Here is a 22055-nt window from a genome sequence, read left to right on the forward strand (position 1 = left end):
TGGGAGCCCTCTAATAGATGTTTGTTAAAACAATGAACGAATGAATGAATGAGAAATGTATATTTCACCAAAGAAGAAAGGGGATGCTGTCTAAGTCAGAAAGACTTGATTGTGAGTGAAAACAGCACAGTTGCTTACATTCATGGAGCTTTTGGTTGAAAGAGAAGACCTATTTATGAAGAGTCCTTCAAACAAATTTCAAATTAAAATTGAGATACATGCCTTCAGAGCATTTAAGAGGGGAAGCTGAATTCAGATTAGTGAAGGCTTTCCTGAGAACTGTGACCAAAAGAAATATATATACCTCAGTACATAAATATATACCTAGTGTAATGCTACAATAAATCTTTTAGTTTTCCTTTCATTTTCTTAAACAAAAACCTCATGATTACCGACTAAAGACCTGTAGTAATTTAAGTGTTGATGTAAAAAAGTGTGTAAGACAGTTCCTGCCTAAAGCAGCAGAAGTCTAAGCTTGTGACAAGTAGACCTTAATCTAAGAAATTCAGAGGTAAATACTGTATAAAGAATGGAGGGGGAAAGGAGAAAATAATATAATGAATATCTACAGTGTGTTGGGACCTATGCTGGATGCTGTTCTAAACCTTCACTGTATCCTCTTCAAGGAAATAGGAGAAGGAATTCACATTAAGAAGTTCCTCCAAACAATTAGAAGGGGCAGTTGACTATAAATGGAGGACAACCATGTAAAGGAAAGCCTTCCTGTGTAAAGGTTCTTAAGTGTTAATCTGGGAGCTTTTACATCCCAGGATCCCAATAGACCATGTCAACAAATTCCCTTTATTTGTCCATTTTATTGAGTAGAAAGTCAAGCCGGAATGTAGGAACCTCTGGCTGTTCCATGTGTGGGCTTCTCGGGCTCACACATCTATCCAGCCATTTTATTGTCTTGAAATAAATCCGCCACAGATCTACCTTTCTGTAAAGTTTCTTAAAACTCAGAGTAACCAATTTAGGAAGGTCTCACTGGAAATTGAAATTGACTAATAATGTTTGCCCTTTTACATAGGACTGTTTTGTGGAAAATGTTACTTAGGATGGTTTTTTCTTTATGACTTGTTAAAATGCCATTAATGTTAAAGACTAAGGGGCACGCAGTCAGTTTTCTTTTTCTTTCCTCATATGTTCGACTCTCCATGGCTGTCTTGGGATTTGGGATTAAAAAGCGAATAAAAGTGTATAAAAGTTGGAAGTAATTTGGTTTGCAAGTTCTCGCACTATAGAAATAAGTAAATATTAAAACCTTGTCCATTTTACAGCTTTTTTTCCAGAAGCTTGTTGCTGACATGCTGTTGATCCAAACATACTCCAACAAAATCCTTCCTTCTTTATTGCAAAAGAAGGAGACATTTTGGGCAGAACAAATAAAAGAAGTTAAATTACTGGAGGAAAAGTCACACCAATGTGGAATAAAACTACAGAGTTTGCTACAGGTATTTATTTGGGTTACGTAAACTTTGTACATAAGCTTGGACTTCTGGAATTTTGACCTCTGCCTCCCAGTATCCAGAAGCGTCTATTTATCATTAAGCAGTAGTTAAATGGGAATTAACACTGAGGAGGGTGGAGGCCTGTTCTAGCTCTGAGTGCTACTCCCTTAGTGAAATATTCACTGAGATTTCTCATATGTAAATTAGGGAATGACAGCATCTTTTCACCTTCTAGGTTTGTGTGCAAATAAACAAAATTGAGAGCACTTTAAGATCCTGAATGAGGTCAAATATTTGCATGAAACAGTCAGTGGTTCAGAAACAGTACTTTCTGAAGAGGACAGGCTGAAGTGGACTCCTGATAGTCTTATCTGAGTTCAAAGAAGAAAATTAAGTTTGCATAAAGTTCTTTCTCAGTTTTAAGGTTTTCACCTTTAACTTCTTAAACACAGTGGATGTTAGCTCTTAAAGGAAATAACCAAAAAGCAAGGAAATATCCAGCTTTATAATGTGATAATGTTATTTTATGCTAGTGAAATGAATTTTCTGGTTAGCTTGTCAAATTGATATTTGTAGCAATATTTCATGGTATTAAAAAGAAAAAAAAAGACCCTGTGAGCCCAAAGAGTGCCCCTGATGGCCAGGTGACCCAATACTTCAGTAGATAAGAGATTAATAAGGGGGTTATTTTTCCAACAGGTAATATTTAGTGTCTGTAAGTCAGCTCTGTAGTGTGCTGAGATCCTAGTGGTGGGCCTCCATAGACATGACGAGAACTAGGACAAGGCAAGACTCGGGCTAAGAAAATAGTCCTCCCCTGATGAAGTGTAAGCCCACATTCCTCCGACAGTGGGATTACGCTCTTAGCGGCACAATTAGGTAATGTTCAGTGGGTGGGGGTTAGAGCAGGGAGGGCAGATGCAACCTCGCAGGAGCCTCTATTGAGAAAGGCTCTAAAAGTTAGCCCCTTCCTTTCCAAGCAAGAGAAAGGCTCTCTTCCAACTCTGAAGTCTCCACAGAAGTGGTGTGTATGCTGAGAGGATCCCTTTAACTTAATCATATTACTCGCTGCTCGATTTGATGAGACAAGCATAAAACATGCCAACCGGATTTCTCAAAACTCTCTCCACAAAGACGATGGAGTTTTTTTTTCTATTAGATGCTGAGCTCTTACAAGGGTGGGTTATATCTCTCAGAAACCCCTGGAATCTGTGTTTTAATTTTGTATGGTCTCAGAGTTCATTTTTATTTTTATGATTAATTTTGTCATTGCAACTAGTCTAGAAAAGGGCTCCCACTGATGTTACGTTCTTGATTCTCTAGAAATGGGAAGAATTTGATGAAAACTATACATCTCTTGAAAAGGATCTGGAAATTCTGGTATCTACCTTGCCCTCTGTGAGTTTGGTGGAAGAGACAGAGGAAAGATTAATGGAAAGGATTTCATTTTACCAGGTAATTTGCTCCTGTTGAATCTATCAGAGGCACGGTCCATTGCATTTTTTGTTTTCCTTTGCTTTGACTAAATCGCTCACCTTTGAAGGTGAATGATTTGAATTGAAGTTCATCACACCACTCACTATTAGACATACTTGGAGAAACTGCAGATTTGATTTTGGGGCTGCTCTGCGCAGCCACAGGTCTGGCTTGGGGTGGAGGTCCTGGGTTTGAGTCCTGGCTCTTATCTGTCACTATGTCACCTTTTTGTCTCTTAAGTCTCTCTATCTGTAGTTTCTTTATCTGTAGAATGTAGGTAATCAGGCTAGTTCTCCCTGTCTCAGGAGGTGGATATCCGGGCATGGAAATGAGTTAAGGCACAGAAAGAACTTTGTAAAACGTGGGCCACTAAACCTATATTTGGTTTTCCTACTTCAGTGAAGCCCTGTTTGGACATAGCCTGTGAAAGAGGCAATCATCTGTTATCTGCCACCAGCATTATAAAAAGACTTCAAACAAAATTTTTCTTGTGCAACATTTAGTAGTAGTATCATCAAAGTCTCTGTGCCTCAAATTTTGATGCCATAGAAAAGAGAGCACCTTAAAATGGCTTTCGAGTGGCACTGAGATCATGACCAACAAGATAAAAATGAGTTTTAAGTCTTCTCAACAGAAAACTTAAAACACTTGGTTCTAACTTTTGAATATATGTCGTCAGCATCTGAGCTGTGCGGCTGGAGGTGGTTATCAGATGTCAGTTTCAAAACTTCAGAAGCAGGTGTGTTGCCTGAATAGACTCTGGGATGGAAAATGCATGAAATACTTGGCAGGACCTTGCCATTCCTCAGAAACATTTCAGCTGCTGGAAGGAGCATTTCCAGAGGTAACGATGCTCTAACCATGCTGTTTAGATGCCTGGAAGGGTACAATTGATCTCTTTCCCTCTTATTATATTGAGCATAACTCTAAGATAAATCTGAATCCTCTGGGGCCAGGAAGCTGCTGCTTAATTCTTTGTTCGTTAGCCTAGTTAGTTAGTATGCAGACATACTCTCTGAATAGCTAAGAGAATACAATGGAAAGTAGCATTTTAAACCTCATTGTGGTAAGGAACTGTTCATATTCGCCCACCTCATAGAAGCCTGATGATTTCCTGAAAAGATCATGTCTCTTAAAGTGCAACCTATGATTCTGTTAAATTTGAACTATTTTTTTCAAATGAAATCAGTGTTCTGAGACCTTTAAATAAGTTTGTGGACTTGAAAGGCAGATGTTTTGTAAAGCCCGTCTAACTTACAGATTTCTTTAGGTCATTCTCGGTCCTCTGCGTCACAGAGAGATTTGCATCTGTTTTGATCGGCGGACATCTGTAGGCCATGGAACGTAGGGTCTGTGTGGCCTCTGGAGTTGAACAAACCTTGTTCATTGCTGGCTCTGTACCTTATGGGCTGAGTGGCCATTGCATTCTGACTCCTGTATATAAAATGGCATAATTAAAACTTCTCAGAGATACAATAGGGACACCTGGGTGGCTCAGTAGGTTAAGTGTTGCCTTTGGCTCAGGTCATAATCCCAGGGTCCTGGAATCCAGCCTCACATCTGACTCCTTCCTTAGCAGGGAGTCTGCTTCTCCCTCTGCCTGCCGCTCCCCCTACTTGTGCTCTCTCTCTCTCTCTCTCTCTCTGTCTCTGTCAAATAAATAAATAAAATCTTAAAAACAAAAACAACTTCTCAGATATTCTAAAGAAATGTGCCATAGAAATTGCATTAATTGGACACTCTCATCATGAAAGATGATCAATAAAACATGAATCATGTTTCTTCAGCCACATTGCAAGAGTCTTGAGGGTTAGGAGAGTGTTAATCTTTCTTCAGTAGCCTCTACTGTAGGTTTTTAATGAAGTACTTGTGAATAGATTGGCTTCATTTTTAAATAATTCACTCTGTGACTTTACCTTTTTTTAGCAAATAAAAAGGAACATTGATGAAAAGCATGCCCGGCTTTACCAAACTCTGAATGAAGGCAAACAGCTGGTGGCATCCGTGAGCTGTCCTGAACTAGAGGGCCAGATTGCAAAGCTAGAAGAGCAGTGGTTGGCCCTAAACAAAAAAATCGACCATGAACTACACAGACTGCAAACACTTCTCAAGCATCTGCTCAGGTATGTTTTCTTAGGGATGGATTGCACTCAGATTTCCACATGGAGAAAGACCTCAGAGGGATCCTGTGGTCAACCACATTTTACACGCGGTCTCCCTGTTACAAGGTTTTTCGTCAACAATTAAAGCTCTTGGGCCCCTCTTCTGGGCTAAGTGGGATCTAGGTTCTCCGAGGTTGGTTTGCTAGACTCAGGATAATATGTAATCAGCTCTATGAAAACTAGGAATTATGTTCTAAAGTTATACACGTTGCCTTTATGCCACGATGTCACTCTTTCCTATTCTCCTCCCAAAGTTTTTAAATTAAAAAATACTAATTTTAGCTAACAGAACAGTTTGAAAAAGTCTTTAAAGTTCCTCAGAGAATTTTGTTTAGGGGACCTAATCTTGAACCCCTTGAGGAAAAGACAGAACATAGAACATTTGAATCTCCTCATCCCTCCCTCATAGGGAACTTATCTTAACTAAAGTTTAAAAGTTACAAGAGGAGTAGCATTTTCCTTGGATATTTTCCTTCACCTCCAATAAATACGTTGGTATCAAGCCAACAACAGTTTATTGTTATACAACTTATGCAAATGCTGGTTGTATTTTACTATAAACAAATCTGTCAAGAACATTTAGTGAATAAAAATAATTGCTGTCCTTACCCATGGGTTTACTTATTTTATTTTATTATTTTTTTATTATGTTACATTAATCACCATACATTACATCATTAGTTTTTGATGTAGTGTTTCATGATTCATTGTTTGCATATAACACCCAGTGCTCCTTCAGTACGTGCTCTCTTTAATACCCATCACCAGGCTAACCCATCCCCCCACCCCCACCCCTCTAGAACCCTCAGTTTGTTTCTCAGAGTCCATAGTTTCTCATGGTTCGTCTTTACCCATGGGTTTATTTTTGCATAGCTGTAATAAGAAAATGTTTTAGACCTTAAAAATGCCCATTTTGTTCTAGATTCTTCATAAGGGAGTTATAGAAGACGCCAGGAGCATCAGATTTGGGGCATGGGATAACAGAGGGTGTCTTGACTTTCTGAATAATAAAATAAGAAGAAAATATGCCGATGATGCATATCCTCCATAGAGTACATTTCTAACTTTCTTTCTCTCTCACTGTGCTTCTGTTAGTTATACCAGAGATTCGGATCAGTTAACCAAGTGGTTGGAATCTTCTCAGCAAACTCTGAATTACTGGAAAGAACAATCCCTCAATGTGTCTCAGGACTTGGATACGGTCAGAAGCAACATAAACAACTTTTTTGTAAGTTGTAATAGAATATGCTCAGATAATTATTGTTGGAAATATCAGAGGGACATGACCAGGGTTGATAGCGATAGTCTCCATAATCATTAGTGGATAAGGGATAAGACTTGGGCTAATGGCATTCATCAAACTTAAAGCTATTTATTTATACTGGTCATTTATATATTTAAAATAATGATACAGTACATTTTTAATTGACCCTACAAAATGTATATAAATTTAAAACTTCCTCTGACACGGGGCATGCTTTATAAATGCAGGAAATAACTCCCTGCTTCCCCCTAAAAAACACATGGTTTTAAACTGTCATACGCAGAACTGATATTTCTACAAAAATGTTGTTCTATGATTTTGAGATTTTTCTTAAAGAAAGTATTACTTTTGTAGTATAAATTTATTCCTTTCCTGTATTTTTTCTCTCTTCTCCAATTTCATATTTTATAGCAATGATCACTCACCTTGGTATTAAAATGTAAATATTTTAAAATATACTTGAAAACACCTGTAAAGACAAAGGAAAGATTTCAAATATTTTAGTTAAAAATTACTTGCACTTAGTTCATTTCATGTGAATTTTGTGTGCTGTTTCTTTTAAAGTTGAAGTGATTTGGGGGCGGGGCACCTGGGTGGCTCAGTCGTTAAGCGTCTGCCTTCAGGGTCCTGGGATCGAGCCCCGCATCAGGCTCCCTGCTCAGTGGGAAGCCTGCTTCTCCCTCTCCCACTCCCCCTGCTTGTGTTCCCTCTCTCGCTGTGTCTTTCTCTGTCAAATAAATAAATAAAATCTTAAAAAAAAATTATTTTTAAAAAGTTGAAGTGATTTGTCTATTTTTTAAAAAATAATTAAGCCCCTCAAGGGACAGGAATTCCATCTCTTTTGTTCCTCGTCCTCTATCTAATGCCTGGAACAGTGCCTGACACTTAGGAAAAAGCTGTGTGTGTACGTGCCCTTATGAGCATACACACGCACGCACACACACACACACACACACACACACACAGATAGATACACATGCAAACATTCGTGATGTGAATCGAGTTCAGTGATTTAGCTTCTGACTCTAACCAGTTATTCTGACTCTTACTCTTTGCTGTTTTCAAATTCTTAACATTTCTCAATGTTCCAACTGTTTCCTCTAGGAGTTTTCAAAGGAGCTTGACGGCAAGTCGTCCCTGAAGGCCGCAGTTGTAAGCACCGGGAACCAGCTTCTCCACCTAAAAGAAGCCGATGCGGCCACGCTGAGAGCTGCGTTAGCACAGTTTGAACAGAAGTGGACCATGCTCATAACTCAACTTCCAGATGTTCAAGAAAAACTTCACCAGGTAGGTGTTTCAAGACGCAGCATTCGAATTAGCTTTCACTTGTTAGCTCACAACTCCTTTAAAATTATTTCTCTGACTCAGTAATTTTCATTGACACCACCTATTTTCAGTGCTGGTACCACTGAATATAGGTCTTAATTACTGGCCTCTCCTCCAGTGGGATCTTTCTTAACAGAGAAATCAGGCTTAATTACTTTATTTCCCAGTTTATCTGCATTGCTGGGTTACTTTATGTGAAGGTCATTGTCATTGTTTTGGGGTCACTTATTTTTTTTTAATTTTTCTTTTTTTTTTTTTTTAATTTTATTTATTTGACAGAGAGAGACAGTGAGAGTAGGAACACAAGCAGGGAGAGTGGGAGAGGGAGAAGCAGGCTTCCTGCGGAGCAGGGAGCCCGATGTGGGACTTGATCCCAGGACCCTGGGATCATGACCTGAGCCGAAGGCAGACACTTAACGACTGAGCCACCCAGGCACCCAAAGGGCGGGGGGGGTCACTTATTCTAAGCCTGAATGCTGTGTTTGTTTTTGTGAGTCACCTGCGTAATTATGAAGCGAGACCTTTTATCAAACCAGATATCATCTCTAGTGGATGCCCTTGATTCATTTTGTCAGAGGCAGGTAATTAAATGGAAATCATTTTGTCCTTGCAGCTTCAGATGGAGAAATTGCCATCTCGTAAAGCAATCACAGAAATGATTAGCTGGATGAACAGTGTGGAACACCAAACTGCAGATGAAGACTCTGAGCGTTCACTGAGTTCTGCATCTCAAGTGAAAAATCTTCTTCAGAAGTACAAGGTAATTAAACAAAAAGAGCCAGAAGCCTTTTCATTAAATAAGAAGGCAAGTCAGTCAGAAGGGGAATACGGGACAAAGAGACACATATGATGTGATTTAGAAAAACTCATTCTAGGGGTGAGGAATGGGCTGTTGGGTGAGTCTAGGCAGATGTTAGCATACTTGTTCTTCTTCCGCCTGGTTGCCTGTGGTAGCTTCCATCACCACAGGACAGAATCCAAGCTTTTAACTGGCTCTGACCCCTCTTTACCTCTCCAGCCTCCTCTTTTTTTCATTACCCACTAAGACCCTAGACTCTGCTAGAAGCAAATGAACCAGCTGTGTCTGGTGCTCTCCCTGCTCATGCTTTGGTGCATGCTACTTCTTCAGGCTGGCATTCTCGTGCCCCACTTCTAGCTGTAGAAATGCTCTCCATCATCTTTCAAGAGTCTGCTCAAGTATCGCCTGATTTGGAAATCTACTCCTGACTCTCCCTGCCAGATGAGTTTACTTTCTGGGATTAGGTGTCTCCATGGTGCTGTAATTATTTGCTTACTTGTCTGTGTCCCCGCCTTGACTTGGCTTCTTGAGAGAGGAGCTACCTTCACCTCCCCAAAGTAGCACACCTAGCCCAATACCTGGCGTCTGGTAGATAGCAAGTAAATGTTCTTTGTGTAAGAAAATGTGCAAGGAAAATTTTATATCCTTCTACAAATAGATGTGAAGGTGGCCTTCTCCGTGATGTTTGATTTCATGTAGATTTAACTAACATCGAACAAGCCACACGCAAACACTTACTGTGTGTCAGGCAAGTCCGCCACTAGGAACATAGGAGATAAATGAAGACTCTGGTCACTGCTTTCAAAGACCTCACAGGCTGATGCATCCAGCCTCTGGTAGACGGAGGATGAATACCTTGGTCACAAAGCATGATGTTAACAAGGATTTTATTTTTATATGCTAGCACATCCTCACTTCAGTGAGCAGTAGAATCTTTGGAGGGTCCACATATATGTATTTTATAGGCTCTAGGAACCTAGCACATGCCACATGGTTTTCTCCCTGATGCCTTCAGAGAGGTGTTGGAACTTTCCAGGATAAGCCCAACAAGTATCAGGCTCCACAGAAACATGATTGGCCCCGGGGTGTTTTTAGCATTGCTATAGAACTTAAAGTCCTCCAAACCTGGAGAGTAGATTGTCCCCAGAAGAACAGAGCAGTGACCTAACTGGCAAAGTTCCTTAATGTCCTGGGTTTTCTGGGGGAGTCTTAACTGGAGACCTCCCATCCTCTCATTTCCACGAGCCTGCAGGGTGGCTCTGAATTCCGGTGGAGCTCTCAGGAAGCCACTCACAGGAACCCGTTGTCAGTCCCTGCATCTTGATTTTGGTTCAGATAATGCAGCCACCATACACGATGCCACCTTTGACTGTTTGAAAGTGGCGAGTCTCTGTTCCTAGGCATGTGGAATTCTACAAGAGACTCTCCGCTCAAAGACATTCGGTGGGATTGGAGGGTAGGGTAGAACATAACTCCAGATGGATGCCCCTTGATTAATGAATGCGAGTTTGACGCCCCCTGGAGTGCACCAGAGGGGGATCCGGTTCCACCTACTTCAGTTCAGGTTTTGGTTGTTTAATTTTGTTTGTTTGTTTTAGGAGTTCAGAATGGAAATGGACTACAAACAATGGATCGTTGACTTTGTCAACCAGTCATTACTTCAGTTAAGCACCTGTGATGTAGAAAGTAAGCGCTATGAGAGGACAGAGTTTGCAGAGCACCTGGGAGAGATGAACCGCCAATGGCAGCGGGTACATGGAACTCTAAATAGAAAGGTGTGCTCATGTGTCACGGTTTGTGTGATTTGGCCTTTGCAAAATACCACTTTCTGAAAAATTTTAAAAAAGATATTCATATGGTTAACTTACAGTGAAGCCTAATAATCCTCTCCATGATAGCCCTTTTATGAAGCCTATGTTCTGGCATTCTCCACTGGTGCCTATAAGAGCATATGAAGAAGTTCTTATTTCTTTGAGATTTCTTACTGGGAAATTGAGTTAGGCAAGTGAAGAGGAGAAATTTTATTTAAGAAGATGTCAAGGATTATGTGAGACTACTAAATGGTCAGAGATTTTGACGTTTTCTGTGAAAGTAAATGTTCAAAAGTGGCAAAGCTATTACAGCTTTGAAAAGATTATGAAAAGGAAGAAAAATGTATGTGGCCTTTTGGTAGATTTTCATTCCATGACTCTGAAAATATTAAGAAAACTCATTCTTGGAGAAATATTCAGTATTTATACATAATTGATAGTAACAATTGGTTGATTTCTTCATGTGTAGAGAATGCATACAAATGGATTTATATAATTAAGATTCAAGTGCATGAGTGGACAAAGAAAATAGTTCACAAAAGAGTAAATTTATAATTAGCAAATCATGGAAAGATTACAACTTCAATTATCAGGCATTCAAAGTAAACATGTAACATTATACATTTATTAAATTAGAAAAATTTAGTAAGATAAAGATAAAAGCCTGAAGTTATCCCATTCATATGCAGATAATGACTTACATACCCTTTTGGAAAGCATTTAGAAAACTTCAAGAACTAGAGTAATAATCTTATTTCTTAACCTAGCCATGCCACCTCTTACACATTTATCTTAAGTAGATAGCCCTTCAGAAAAGGAAAAAATACGCACACAAAGTGTTCAACATCATTTATACTGGTGAAAAATGTAAAATACTTTAATTTCCAACTATAGAGGAATAATTAATCACAGTATACTGTGTCCATTTGATAAAATATTGGGCAGGCTTTTAAATTAATATAAGGCATATGTCATAACCAATCAAGCAAGTGCCTATGACATATTGGAAAAGGAACATAAAACTTTACATATACTGTGATTGTAACCTAATAAAAATTGTGAGCAGAGAAATGAGAAGAATCACAGACATTAAAAATAGTCATTATTTTATTAAATTGATTATTTGTGATATTTTTGATACTGACTTAATTTTTAAGCCACTCTAATGAAGAGTGTCTAGGGAAAGAAAGTTTTCTTAAGTTTAAAGTAGTATATCAATAGATAGTGCAATGAAAAAATATTGAATGTTAGCAACATGATTTTATTTTGTACAGGTATTATGGAACTCCAAAAGAGCCAGCTTGCTTAGGTTAGCTTTCATTTCAAATGCTAAACGGGATTTTAATTCTATTTCCTAATTTATGAATCTTTATTCCAAAAGTAATTGGGAAATCTAATGCTAAATATGAGGGGAAGAAACAAAATTATTTTATTAAAATTAACTGTCACGACATTTACATTTTAAAGCATGTGGTTTAAAATAAATTTTTATTATCTATAACTTATAGATACAACATTTAGAACAACTTTTGGAAAGTATCACTGAGAATGAAAACAAAATACAGATTTTGAACAACTGGATGGAGGCACAAGAGGAGAGACTGAAAACTTTACAAAAACCTGCAAGTGTGATCTCGGTGCAGAAGATGCTCCTGGACTGTCAGGTGAGAAGGCCCACGGCAGCTGTCCACGGGGCGTGGCCAGGCTGGTTATGTGGCCATGTTGTTTAGTCGCTGCTTCTGCCCCAAGGACTAGGGTAAGCGGCTGTACTTTCTGAGGGTCTCCTCCAAATCCCCAGTTACTTCCTTTCTTATATAAAATAATCCTCCATGGGTTTTACAAAATTGCAAAATGCTATTTTTTTATGACAAGCGGAAGAAGGTTTTTTCAGTTACTATTGTTCCTAAGCCCTGAATGTTACTCCTGAAAGAGAATGTTCAAAGGGCATTTTGATTTGATGTTTTCCAATTTGTGTGTGTGTGTTTTATTAACTTAATATTTACAAAATTACTCCAAGGTTTCCATTATTTTTAGTGTTTCATTCTGTTTCTTCAGAGGAAAATAGTGTTCTTTTACCTGCTGTGTAATGTGTTCTGAAAGGACCACTTGTCCCTGGGAACCACTGTCTAAATCACATTTGAGCTTGAAGCTCTTGGCTGTGCCCTTTGTTTTACTCAGTTGTCATTTGCCAGGTCACTTAGTCTCTGAGATGCCCTCACCTGAGTGTAGGTTAATCCTCCTTGAGTACTGCCGGACTGTGTCCCTCCCTATTGAAAACACTCCAGCTGTCCCTGTCGCTGTAGCTGGCACGGGTTATGCTTCTTCTGCACCGACTGCATGAGGGCATGACACGACTCCCTGTTGGTGCTGGAAGGTCAGCTCACACCCCAGTTCTACGGAGAAGGTTCTAGAAGAATACTGGGCATGCTATGGGAGCAGCAACGCTCATTAGGAGAGATCTTTGCAAGTGGTCCTGTCCTGTTTCTAGCCATTTCCATTTAGAATTCCTTCAGCCATCTCGTATTTAGCATAACTCCGGCCTGGAAGCTGACACTCCACAGGTCCATGCCACACCATCCTCCACCGGCCACCCTGGTTTCACTTGAGTTCTTTTTTTTTTTTTTTAGAGAGAGAATCTTTTTTTTTTTTTTAAAGTTTTTTTTTTTTTTTTTTTGAGAGACAGAGAGAGAGAGAGAGAGAGAGGCAGAGGGAGAAGCAGGCTCCCAAGGAGCAGGGAGCCCGATGCGGGACTCGATCCCAGGACCCTGGGATCATGACCTGAGCTGAAGGCAGACGCTTAACCATCTGAGCCACCCAGGTGCCCTCACTTGAGTTCTAAACTATCCACGGCATGGGGTGTCCTCACTGTTTTCCAGATGAGAAAATGGAGGCTTAGAGGTTTGATGACTTAATGTACGGTCAGACAGCCAATACCAGGCAGACATGGAACGGGGACTCCATCTCCTGGACTCTTTCTAATATACCATGATGATAAGGATTTATTACCTAGACTCTGCCAAAATCTAGACCCATGTAGTAATTGAAATTATTGCAAAAATTGAATGTATTGTGATTAAAATGCCTTTAGGTGTGATGTTATTTAATTATGTACCCTAATGGTGTTTTTACTCGAAAAGGGCAATCTCCTGTCTCTTACACCTCATTGTTCTGTAATATTGTGCATATGAAAACTTTTCTCTCTTGCCCTTTCAGGATATAGAAAATCAACTTGCAATTAAATCCAAAGCCCTGGATGAGTTGAGACAAAGTTACCTGACTTTGGAGAGTGGGACAATGCCACTGTTAGAAGACACAGCATTCAGAATTGATGGGTTATTTCAAAAAAGGAGCAGTGTTATCAACCAGGTACTAGAACTAAGTATACCATTTCTCTTCATATATTCTTTCATCTTTTATTGTTGTTGTTTAATCACAGAAATTCACGCCACGCTAAAAACTGAGGAGTTGCTCAGAGAAATACTAGAGAAAAGCATTTCAGATCCCCCTCTTTTTTTGCACTGGATAATTAGAGGTAGAGCCACCAATTCTAACACCATTGGCAGGCTAGACATCCATCTGGTTATCTTTGTTTTGTCTAATGTACTCACAGACAAAAATGTCTCCACCCCCAACCCAACAAAGCATCTGGCACTGTTTCCTGGCCAGATCCATAGGAGCAGCTAAGAAAAAGCACATCCGGGGAGGAGCCTCTGATCCTGTCTCCTGTAGCCTCTGTTAAGGCGGAAGCATGGTCAGCAAATGAAGAACTCCAGAGGCAGGGAGAGGCATAGCATGTGGTGAGAAGAAAGTAGAGAGGAAGAATGTAGAAGATGTCTGGTCATCTTATGAAAGACGTGTTTTTTGTTGTTGTTTTTTTTTTTTTATTAGAGTGGCAAGAGAGAGCACAAGCAGGGGGAGGGGCAGAGGGAAAGGGAGGAGCAGACTCCCTGCTGAGCAGGGAGCCCAATGTGGGACTCGATCCCAGGACCCTGGGATCATGACCTGAGCTGAAGGCGGACGCTTAACTGACTGGGCCACCCAGACACCCTAAAAGACATGTTAAAGTCTGCATCTTCCCCTTCCAGGAGTAGGGCACCAAAAGAGCAAAGACCAGCATCTGTAGATATTACAACTTTGACGGTTCCCCACAAATGGAGAGAAAAACTATAAATGTTAGACAATTATAGAGGTGTGTACATACTTACCAGAGGTCCTTATTGTGGATTTATTTGTTGTCTACTAAAATCTACTTTTGACCATTTGTTCTAAGAGGGAATTGGAATAACGTTTTATGAATGAAACTCATAGGTGACCCTCAGCCTCCTTACTCTCCCCCAGAGTTAAGCTATGTTAAGATATGTTAAATCTTGTGTGAGTCATTTGTTAAACATATCTTCTGTGAGGTACTAGGCTCACTGCCAATAATACAAAGATAAACAAGAAAATAAATGGGTCCTACCCTTAAACAGCTCATAGGCTACTAGAGGATACGTACTTGAACAGACAATCACAACACAGTGAATTATAATAAAAATGTTGGGGTAAAAAAGATTGAGATAATGCAAGTAAAAAAACATGCAGATGGTACTACCATAGAAGGTAGACATATGGATCAATGGAATAGAGTTTAGAGTCTAGAAATAAACTCTCACATTATAGTCAACTAATTTTTAGGCCAAGATGCCAAGACAATTCCGGGGTCGGGAGATGGTCTTTTCAGAAAATGGTACTAGAATTGCTAAACATCCACATTCAAAAGAATGAGAAAACCTAGGCCTCAATCTCCATGACTGGATTAGGCAATAGTTTCTTAGATATGATACCAACAGCACAAGCAACGAAAGAAAAAATAAACTGGACTTCATCGGCGCTAAACACGTTTGTGTTTCAAAGGACACCATCAACAAAGTGAAATGACAAACCACAAAATAGAAGAAAATATTTGCTTATTTAGGGGCTTGCATCTACCATATAGAAGGACAGATAACCCAAGGGAAAACATGAGCAAGTGATCTGAATAACTGTTTCTCTAAAGAAGATATAAATGGCCAATAAGTACATGAAAAGATGCTCAGTATTATTAATCAAGGAAATACAAATCAAAGCCACAATGAAATACTACTTCACACCCCCCTCATCGTGGTAATAATAAGGCAGACAGTAACAAATGTTAGCAAGGGTATGGAGACATTGAAACTCCCATCCACTGCTGGTGAATGCAGAATGGAGTAGCTGCATTGGAGAACAGTGTGGCGGGTCCTAGAGTTAACGTATGACTCAGCAACTTTATTCCCAAGGATCTCTCCAAGAGAAATGATAACATATGTCCACACCAAAAACTTGTACATGAATGTTCATAGCAGGATGATTCATAATAGCCAAAAAGTAGAAACGATCCAAGTCTCCCTCAACTTATGAATGGATAAATAAGTGGTATATCCATGCAATGGGATATTATTCAGCCATAAAAAGGAATGAAGTACTGATACTTGCTACAACATTGATGGCCTTAGAAACATCATGCTAAGTGAGAGGAAGCAGTCGCCAAAGACCATATATTGTAGGATTCCATTTATATGAAATGTCCAGAATAGACACATTCTCTAGAGCCAAAGGTAGATCATGGCTGGAGAAGGGTTGGGGAAGAATGAGGAGTGACTGCCAGTGGGTAGGGGGTTTCTTTTTGGGGTGATACAAATGTTCTAAAACTGATTATGGTGATTGCATACTTTTAAATAAGTCAGTTGTATGAAATGTGAGTTATATCTCAATGCTATTAAAAAAATTTTTTTTTATTTTTTAAAGTATGTCTCTACCTAACGTGGGGCTTGAACTCATGACCCCTGAAATCAAAGTCACGTGCTCTACTAACTGAGCCAGCCAAGTGCCCCAAAGTTATTTTTTTAATGCAGAAAACATAAAACCTAGACCATGCATAGATAAGTACTCCAAAGTCAGTAGAGCCTCATCTTTAAGAGCAGGGGCTTTGATTCTCTGTCTAAATAAAAATCCTGGCAGCCCCATTTTCTGTGTGTGTCCCAGGGCAGGTACTTCACCTCTCTATGCCTCAATTTTCTGGTCTGTAAAATAGGGATGATAGTACTTCTAACTTTGTAGCAGTGCCTATATGGCAGTCAGTGCTGCCCTACTGGCTGATTCTACTTTGAACATTCTGAAAATGTTCCTCCTTGTTTCTGGTGTAGTGAATTTTGCTTCATGGCCTTCTTATCTTTTCCCTCAAACCACATGTGCCATTTCTTTTCCATGAAGCTATAATAGTCTAAGAGTTGCCCTTAAGAGCACCAGTAGTTGTACCAGCCTTGTATGTGGAAGCCATGAAGGCCTTCTGTGGCCCGGACCGTGGCGGTGCCTTGTGTAGTCATGTGCCTATAGTAGGCACCCTTCTGTCTGAAACCTCCCTGCCACCCAGATGAGTCCCAGCTTCCGTCTATAAGGAGTTCCCTTCCTACCTCCTTTGTTTCCTTACTATCTTTTATTCTTTCTTAATGATGGATTCTTTTCCAGAGCCATTGAGCGCTTATAAAGACATTAGCCTACACGTTGCCAATGTGAGACTGACATTTTAGCATCCCAGGTTGTTTATCTGTCTTGTTTGGGGCAGGGTTTGAGGAACTGCCAAACATTTTTCTACAGAAATCAACACCGATGTGCGTCCTCCGTGTGGATGTTAAGCAGAGAACAGAGGGCCTGAATGCAGGCCTGTGTGGTTACATCTAAAATTTGACATCCCATCACAAATAAACCTGTCCAGTTGGGCCAGCATAGTGATCACACTCCATTTCTACTCAGATCCTTATTTTAAATTGAGATATCACCCTTTGAGTATACAATACAGTGGTTTTTAGTATATTCACAGAGATATACAACCATCACTAGTAATTCCAGGACATTTTTGTCAACTCAAAAAGAAACCCCCGTTACTCCTCATTCCTCCCTTTCCTTAGTCCCTGGAAACACTAATCCACTTTCTATCTCTATGTATATGCCTATTCTGGATATTTCCTACACATGGAATCATACAACAGGTGGTGTTCTCTGTCTGTCTTTCACTTAGCATGTTTTCAACATCAATATTAAAGTCTGTATCAGAACTTTATGGATGAATAACATTCCATTGTATGGATATGGCACACTTGGTTTATCCATTGATGGACATTTGTGGGTTGTTTTCACTTTTAGGCTATCATGAGTCATGCTGCTCTGAACGTTTGTGTACAGGCTTTTGTATGAACATACGCTTCCATTTCTCTTGGGTATATACCTAAGAGTGGAATTAGTGGGTCATATGGTAACTCTATACTTACCTTTTTGAGGAACTGCCGAATATTTTTCTACAGAGGCTGCACCATTTTATGTTTCCACCAGCAATGTATGAGGGTTCCAGTTTTTCCACACTCTCGCCAACACTGGTTATTATCCATCTTTGATTATAGACGTCTTAGTGGATGTGAAATGACCTCTCATTGTGGTTTTTATTTATACTTCTCTAATGACTGTGGATGTTCTTTAGAGAGATATCTGTTCAGTTCTTTGCCCAATTTAATTCTTTGGTTATTTGTCTTTTTATTGTTGAGCTATAAATGTTCTTTATGCAACATATAAAAATATATATACTTACATATTCTCAGTTGTATCTGAGATCATTTACATGCTTCAGCCTCTCACAGTTATCAAACATACTAAAGGATAAAATATGCCCACCATTGCATTTCCTCCTAGTTTGTATTTGCCTATTGTTTTGACTGAGCACATGCCTCTCCAATTTATGCTGACTCAAGTGCCAGGTAACAGAGGTAACATTTTACACTAACAATGCTCTGTAGTTTTCAGAACATTTTCACAGACACTATGTTGTTTATGTTTTTATTTAATATATCTGTTTTGTGAGTAGGGGAACTTACTCACTTACTCAAGGGTTAAATAACTTGCCCAAGATCAGAAAGCTCACAGGTTGTCACCAAAATGTATGCTCACAGATTCTGATTCCCCACCCATTGTTCTTTCTCTGGGCTGTCTCCTGCTGGGCTGAACTCTGTCCATGCCAATCCTTTTGGCCTCAGGGCTCTGTTCCATTCACCTGTTCTAAAACTTAGTCCTCGCCAATACCTTTCATTCATTGACCTACCCCTTCTCACCTCGGTTAATCACTGACACTCCCCCAGTGCTCTCAAACTGAAATGCCTAAATTAGATCCCATGGTAGAATCCTTAGAAGGAAACAAAATGATGAGAGAGCCTCTTCTTAATGATTTTCTATATATGTTTCCCCTTCTCATACAGGTCAATGAGCTCAAGACCTCCATGCAGTCTGTTTTACAGGAGTGGAAGGTTTATGATAAACTGTATGAGGAAGTGATGATGATGACAATCCGATTCTGGTACTCCATGGAGCACAGCAAGCCTGTGGTTTTGTCATTAGAAGCCTTAAGATGCCAGGTGCAGAACCTTCAGGTAAATTAACCAGATCTTGGCGTAGTGCGTCCGCTGTTGGCAGAAAATCTCCAGTGTTATCAAGCACGGAAATGGACACAATTGCCTTGGTGCTGTCCACAGAGAAGCACAAAACAGTATTTTAAATAACCTGCCCTCTTCTTTCAGTCTCTTCAAGACGAAGCCGAGAACAGTGAAGGAAGTTGGGAGAAACTGCAGGAGGTGATTGGAAAACTCAAAGATCGCTGCCCCTCGGTTGCTGAGATAATTGAAGAGAAATGCCAAGATATGCACGCCAGGTGTGCCTTATTTAAGATACCGTTTGTTTATTTATTTGACAGAGAAAGACACAGCGAGAGAGGGAACACAAGCAGGGAGAGTGGGAGAGGGAGAAGCAGGCTTCCCGAAGAGCAGGGAGCCCAATGTGGGGCTCGATCCCAGGACTCTGGGATCATGACCTGAGCCGAAGGCAGATGCTTAACGACTGAGCCACCCAGATGCACCAAGATACTGTTTGAATAACAGAGCAGATATCTTTATCTCAATGATATGTGGTCAGTGACGTGACAGAGGCTTTGTAAAGTCTTCATACTCGTCGGGTAATAACTGTATTTGTGCTATTCTGGTTTCTTCTACTTTGAAGCATCTAGTTTATGTAAGATTTGATTTTGGGAAGGCCATTTCTTGCCTTGTAGCCAGGGTAGCCACCCTGCCTGCCCAGTGCGAGCCTCAGGGACACCAAAATCCCAGGCAGAGACAGGCTTACAGGGTAGTCAGATGGACAATCTCTTTCCTTGGAAACATAAGATGGAAGAAAGGAGATGTTATTATTCCTCTTGGGGAGGTGATTTGTGAGGTTGGAAAGAACTCTTTGATGAACTGCTTATGGTGGGAAGCCCCTTCTAAGGAGTGTGGCCCTAGTTAATTGCAAGGCTTTTATTTTGCTGAGTATCAGGACGTGAAATGCGGCCTAAAGATAATTTGCTCCGGTGACGAAGACATGTAAGCTACCCTCCGTGCCCTTCTCTACCCTTCCTCCATGCAGATTCAGCATCTCAGTAAATCTTACACTTTGAACAAGTGTTGAACAAGGGACACCAAATTTATATACCCTGCAGTGGCACCCTGAGCTCATGATCCAGTCCTTACTGGGAGAAGGCAAAGGAGAGAGAGTAAGGAGGCACATAGACATGTATCCGATGCCCCTTCTAGTATTGGGGCCACCCCCAAAACATGGCAGTGCAGTTTGCTATTAAAGGGATTCATTTGTTGCCACAGTACATACACATTCCGTTGTTGGCACAAGAATATATCAGAAGGCTTGTCGGAAAAGGGAGAAAAGAGCACCAAAATGTTCAGTCGTTAGCTATACCTTAGTGTCAGGTGGTTTTATTACCTTCTTCTTCATAGATAGGTAGGCAAGTAGGTGGGTAGGAAGGTAGGTAGATAAGCTAGATACAGATGTAGGGATAGATAGATTGAAACATACACGTATTGTGGGGTTTTGTTTTTATTTTATAATGAGTATATGTTGTATTTATAATTGGGAAAAAATATTGTTAATAAAAAAACACTATTCTGGGATGCCTGGGTGGCTCATTTGGTTAAGTGCCTGACTCTGCTTAGGTCATGATCCTGGGGTCTTGCGATCGAGCCCCGCGTCGGGCTCCCGGCTCAGCAGGGAATCTGCATCTCCGTCTGCCTCTGCTGCCCGCCCCCGCTTGTGCTCTCTCACAAATAAATAAATAAAATAAAATCTTAAAAAAGAAAAAAATCACTGTTCCGATAAGATTTTTAAAATGCATAAAAATAAAGCGATTGTGCCATTTTTCACCTTTTCCATCTATTTAGCAGGGTTGAGGATATTATGAAATAAGCATTTTCATGTGCTTCAGGTGAAAATGTGAACATTATGATGCTTCCAGAAAGCTGGTTTGACGATATATATACCCATAACCTTAAAAATGTTTACATATTTTTATTCCTTGACCAAAGTAATTCTCTCAGAAATCTAGTTTAAGGCCAATGTCTTGAAATGCAGAAAAAGGCCTTTTGAACAAGTTGTATTTGAGCATTAGATTTGAAAGCAAAAATTGAAAATTACTTCAGTATCCACACTAAACCCGAATTTAGTAATTAAACACCAGACCATTTAAAGACCATTAAGTACAGCCATTTCAAATTAGACTTACTTATTTTTTATTAATAACATGGGGAAATCTTTAAGTCCTATGGGAAAGATACTACAGTCTGTATGTGGAATAAAAACGATTTCCGTTATTCCCGCTGTTATATAAGGAACATGTTACTTCTGTAATTAGAAAATAAATTTGGGGCGCCTGGGTGCCTCAGTCGGTTAAGTGTCTGCCTTCAGCTCAGGCCAGGATCCCAGGGTCCTGGGATCGAGCCCCGAATCAGGCTCCCTGCTCAGTGGGGAGCCTGCTTCTCCCTCTGCCTGCCGCTCCCCCTGCTTGTGCTCTCCTCTCTCTCTCTTTCTCTCTCTCTCGTTCTCTCTGACAAATAAAATATTAAAAAAATAAAAAGAAAATAAATTTGGCATAAGCACAATTTAAATAAGGCCTATTTAACGACCCCCCTCTCTAAACCAGGAGCCCCTCCCATGTGGAGAAGGTTTCATCAGGCATGCAGTTCAACACATTCTCTATCTTTGCCTAACAGACATTCGAAATACAATAGATCTTGCCAATCACAAATTTGGTAGTTTTTGTTGAGAATTATAAAGTCAACGAAATATCCTAATTTGGACTTCTGTTTATATAATAGTGATGCATTAATAAAAAAAGGCATTTGTGTCTCCTTAACAACCCATCTGCTCTTGTCTCACTGGTAGAATGTGTGCATTGTGCTTTTGCTGCAATGGGACGGAGGGTCTGAGGGTTCTGTTGTTCATGTTGTTCTGACAGGTGGGCCCAGGTAAACCAAGACCTTGCAGACCAGTTGCAGAAGGCGCAGAGTCTGCTACAGCTCTGGAAGGCCTGTAACAGTGCTCACGCTGAAGCTGCAGCAAGGCTGGAGCAGCAGGAAGCAAAGTACCAGGAGCTTGAAAACATCAACATGTCTGGAAACAACCTGGCCGAGATCCTGACCCCAGCCCTGCAGGATGTAAAGGTGGTTGCAAAGCCCATTTGGAAAACCAAGGCCAAGAGAGCCCAACAGACAGGGCCATGACCTGGGGACTAGACAGACCACAGGGACAAAGAAGTGGGTCAGGACAGATTCATAAGCAGCCCGTGTAGGACACAAATAAGCCTGGAATGTGCAGGGTTGGGAGAGCCAGGTGGCAGCTCAGAGGCGA

General features: G+C 40.2%; 1 protein-coding gene across 3 annotated transcripts in view; it reads left to right on the forward strand.

Annotated features, from left to right (window-relative positions):
- Positions 1 to 22055, forward strand: part of SYNE2 (spectrin repeat containing nuclear envelope protein 2) — a 314602-nt gene that overhangs the window by 231766 nt on the left and 60781 nt on the right. For all 3 annotated transcript variants that reach the window (XM_073895326.1, XM_073895325.1, XM_073895327.1), the window contains exons 77-88: positions 1281 to 1454; positions 2775 to 2906; positions 4854 to 5050; positions 6185 to 6317; positions 7458 to 7640; positions 8293 to 8439; positions 10077 to 10253; positions 11798 to 11953; positions 13503 to 13655; positions 18590 to 18760; positions 18908 to 19038; positions 21664 to 21868. In XM_073895326.1, the coding sequence (XP_073751427.1) occupies positions 1281 to 1454; positions 2775 to 2906; positions 4854 to 5050; positions 6185 to 6317; positions 7458 to 7640; positions 8293 to 8439; positions 10077 to 10253; positions 11798 to 11953; positions 13503 to 13655; positions 18590 to 18760; positions 18908 to 19038; positions 21664 to 21868 (1959 nt within the window). The remainder of the gene's footprint in view (positions 1 to 1280; positions 1455 to 2774; positions 2907 to 4853; positions 5051 to 6184; positions 6318 to 7457; positions 7641 to 8292; positions 8440 to 10076; positions 10254 to 11797; positions 11954 to 13502; positions 13656 to 18589; positions 18761 to 18907; positions 19039 to 21663; positions 21869 to 22055) is intronic.

Source organism: Callorhinus ursinus, unplaced genomic scaffold (genome assembly GCF_003265705.2).
Source record: "Callorhinus ursinus isolate GAN/ISIS: 27379988/994484 unplaced genomic scaffold, GSC_fseal_2.0 scaffold8, whole genome shotgun sequence".
NCBI classification, from domain to species: Eukaryota; Metazoa; Chordata; class Mammalia; order Carnivora; family Otariidae; genus Callorhinus; species Callorhinus ursinus.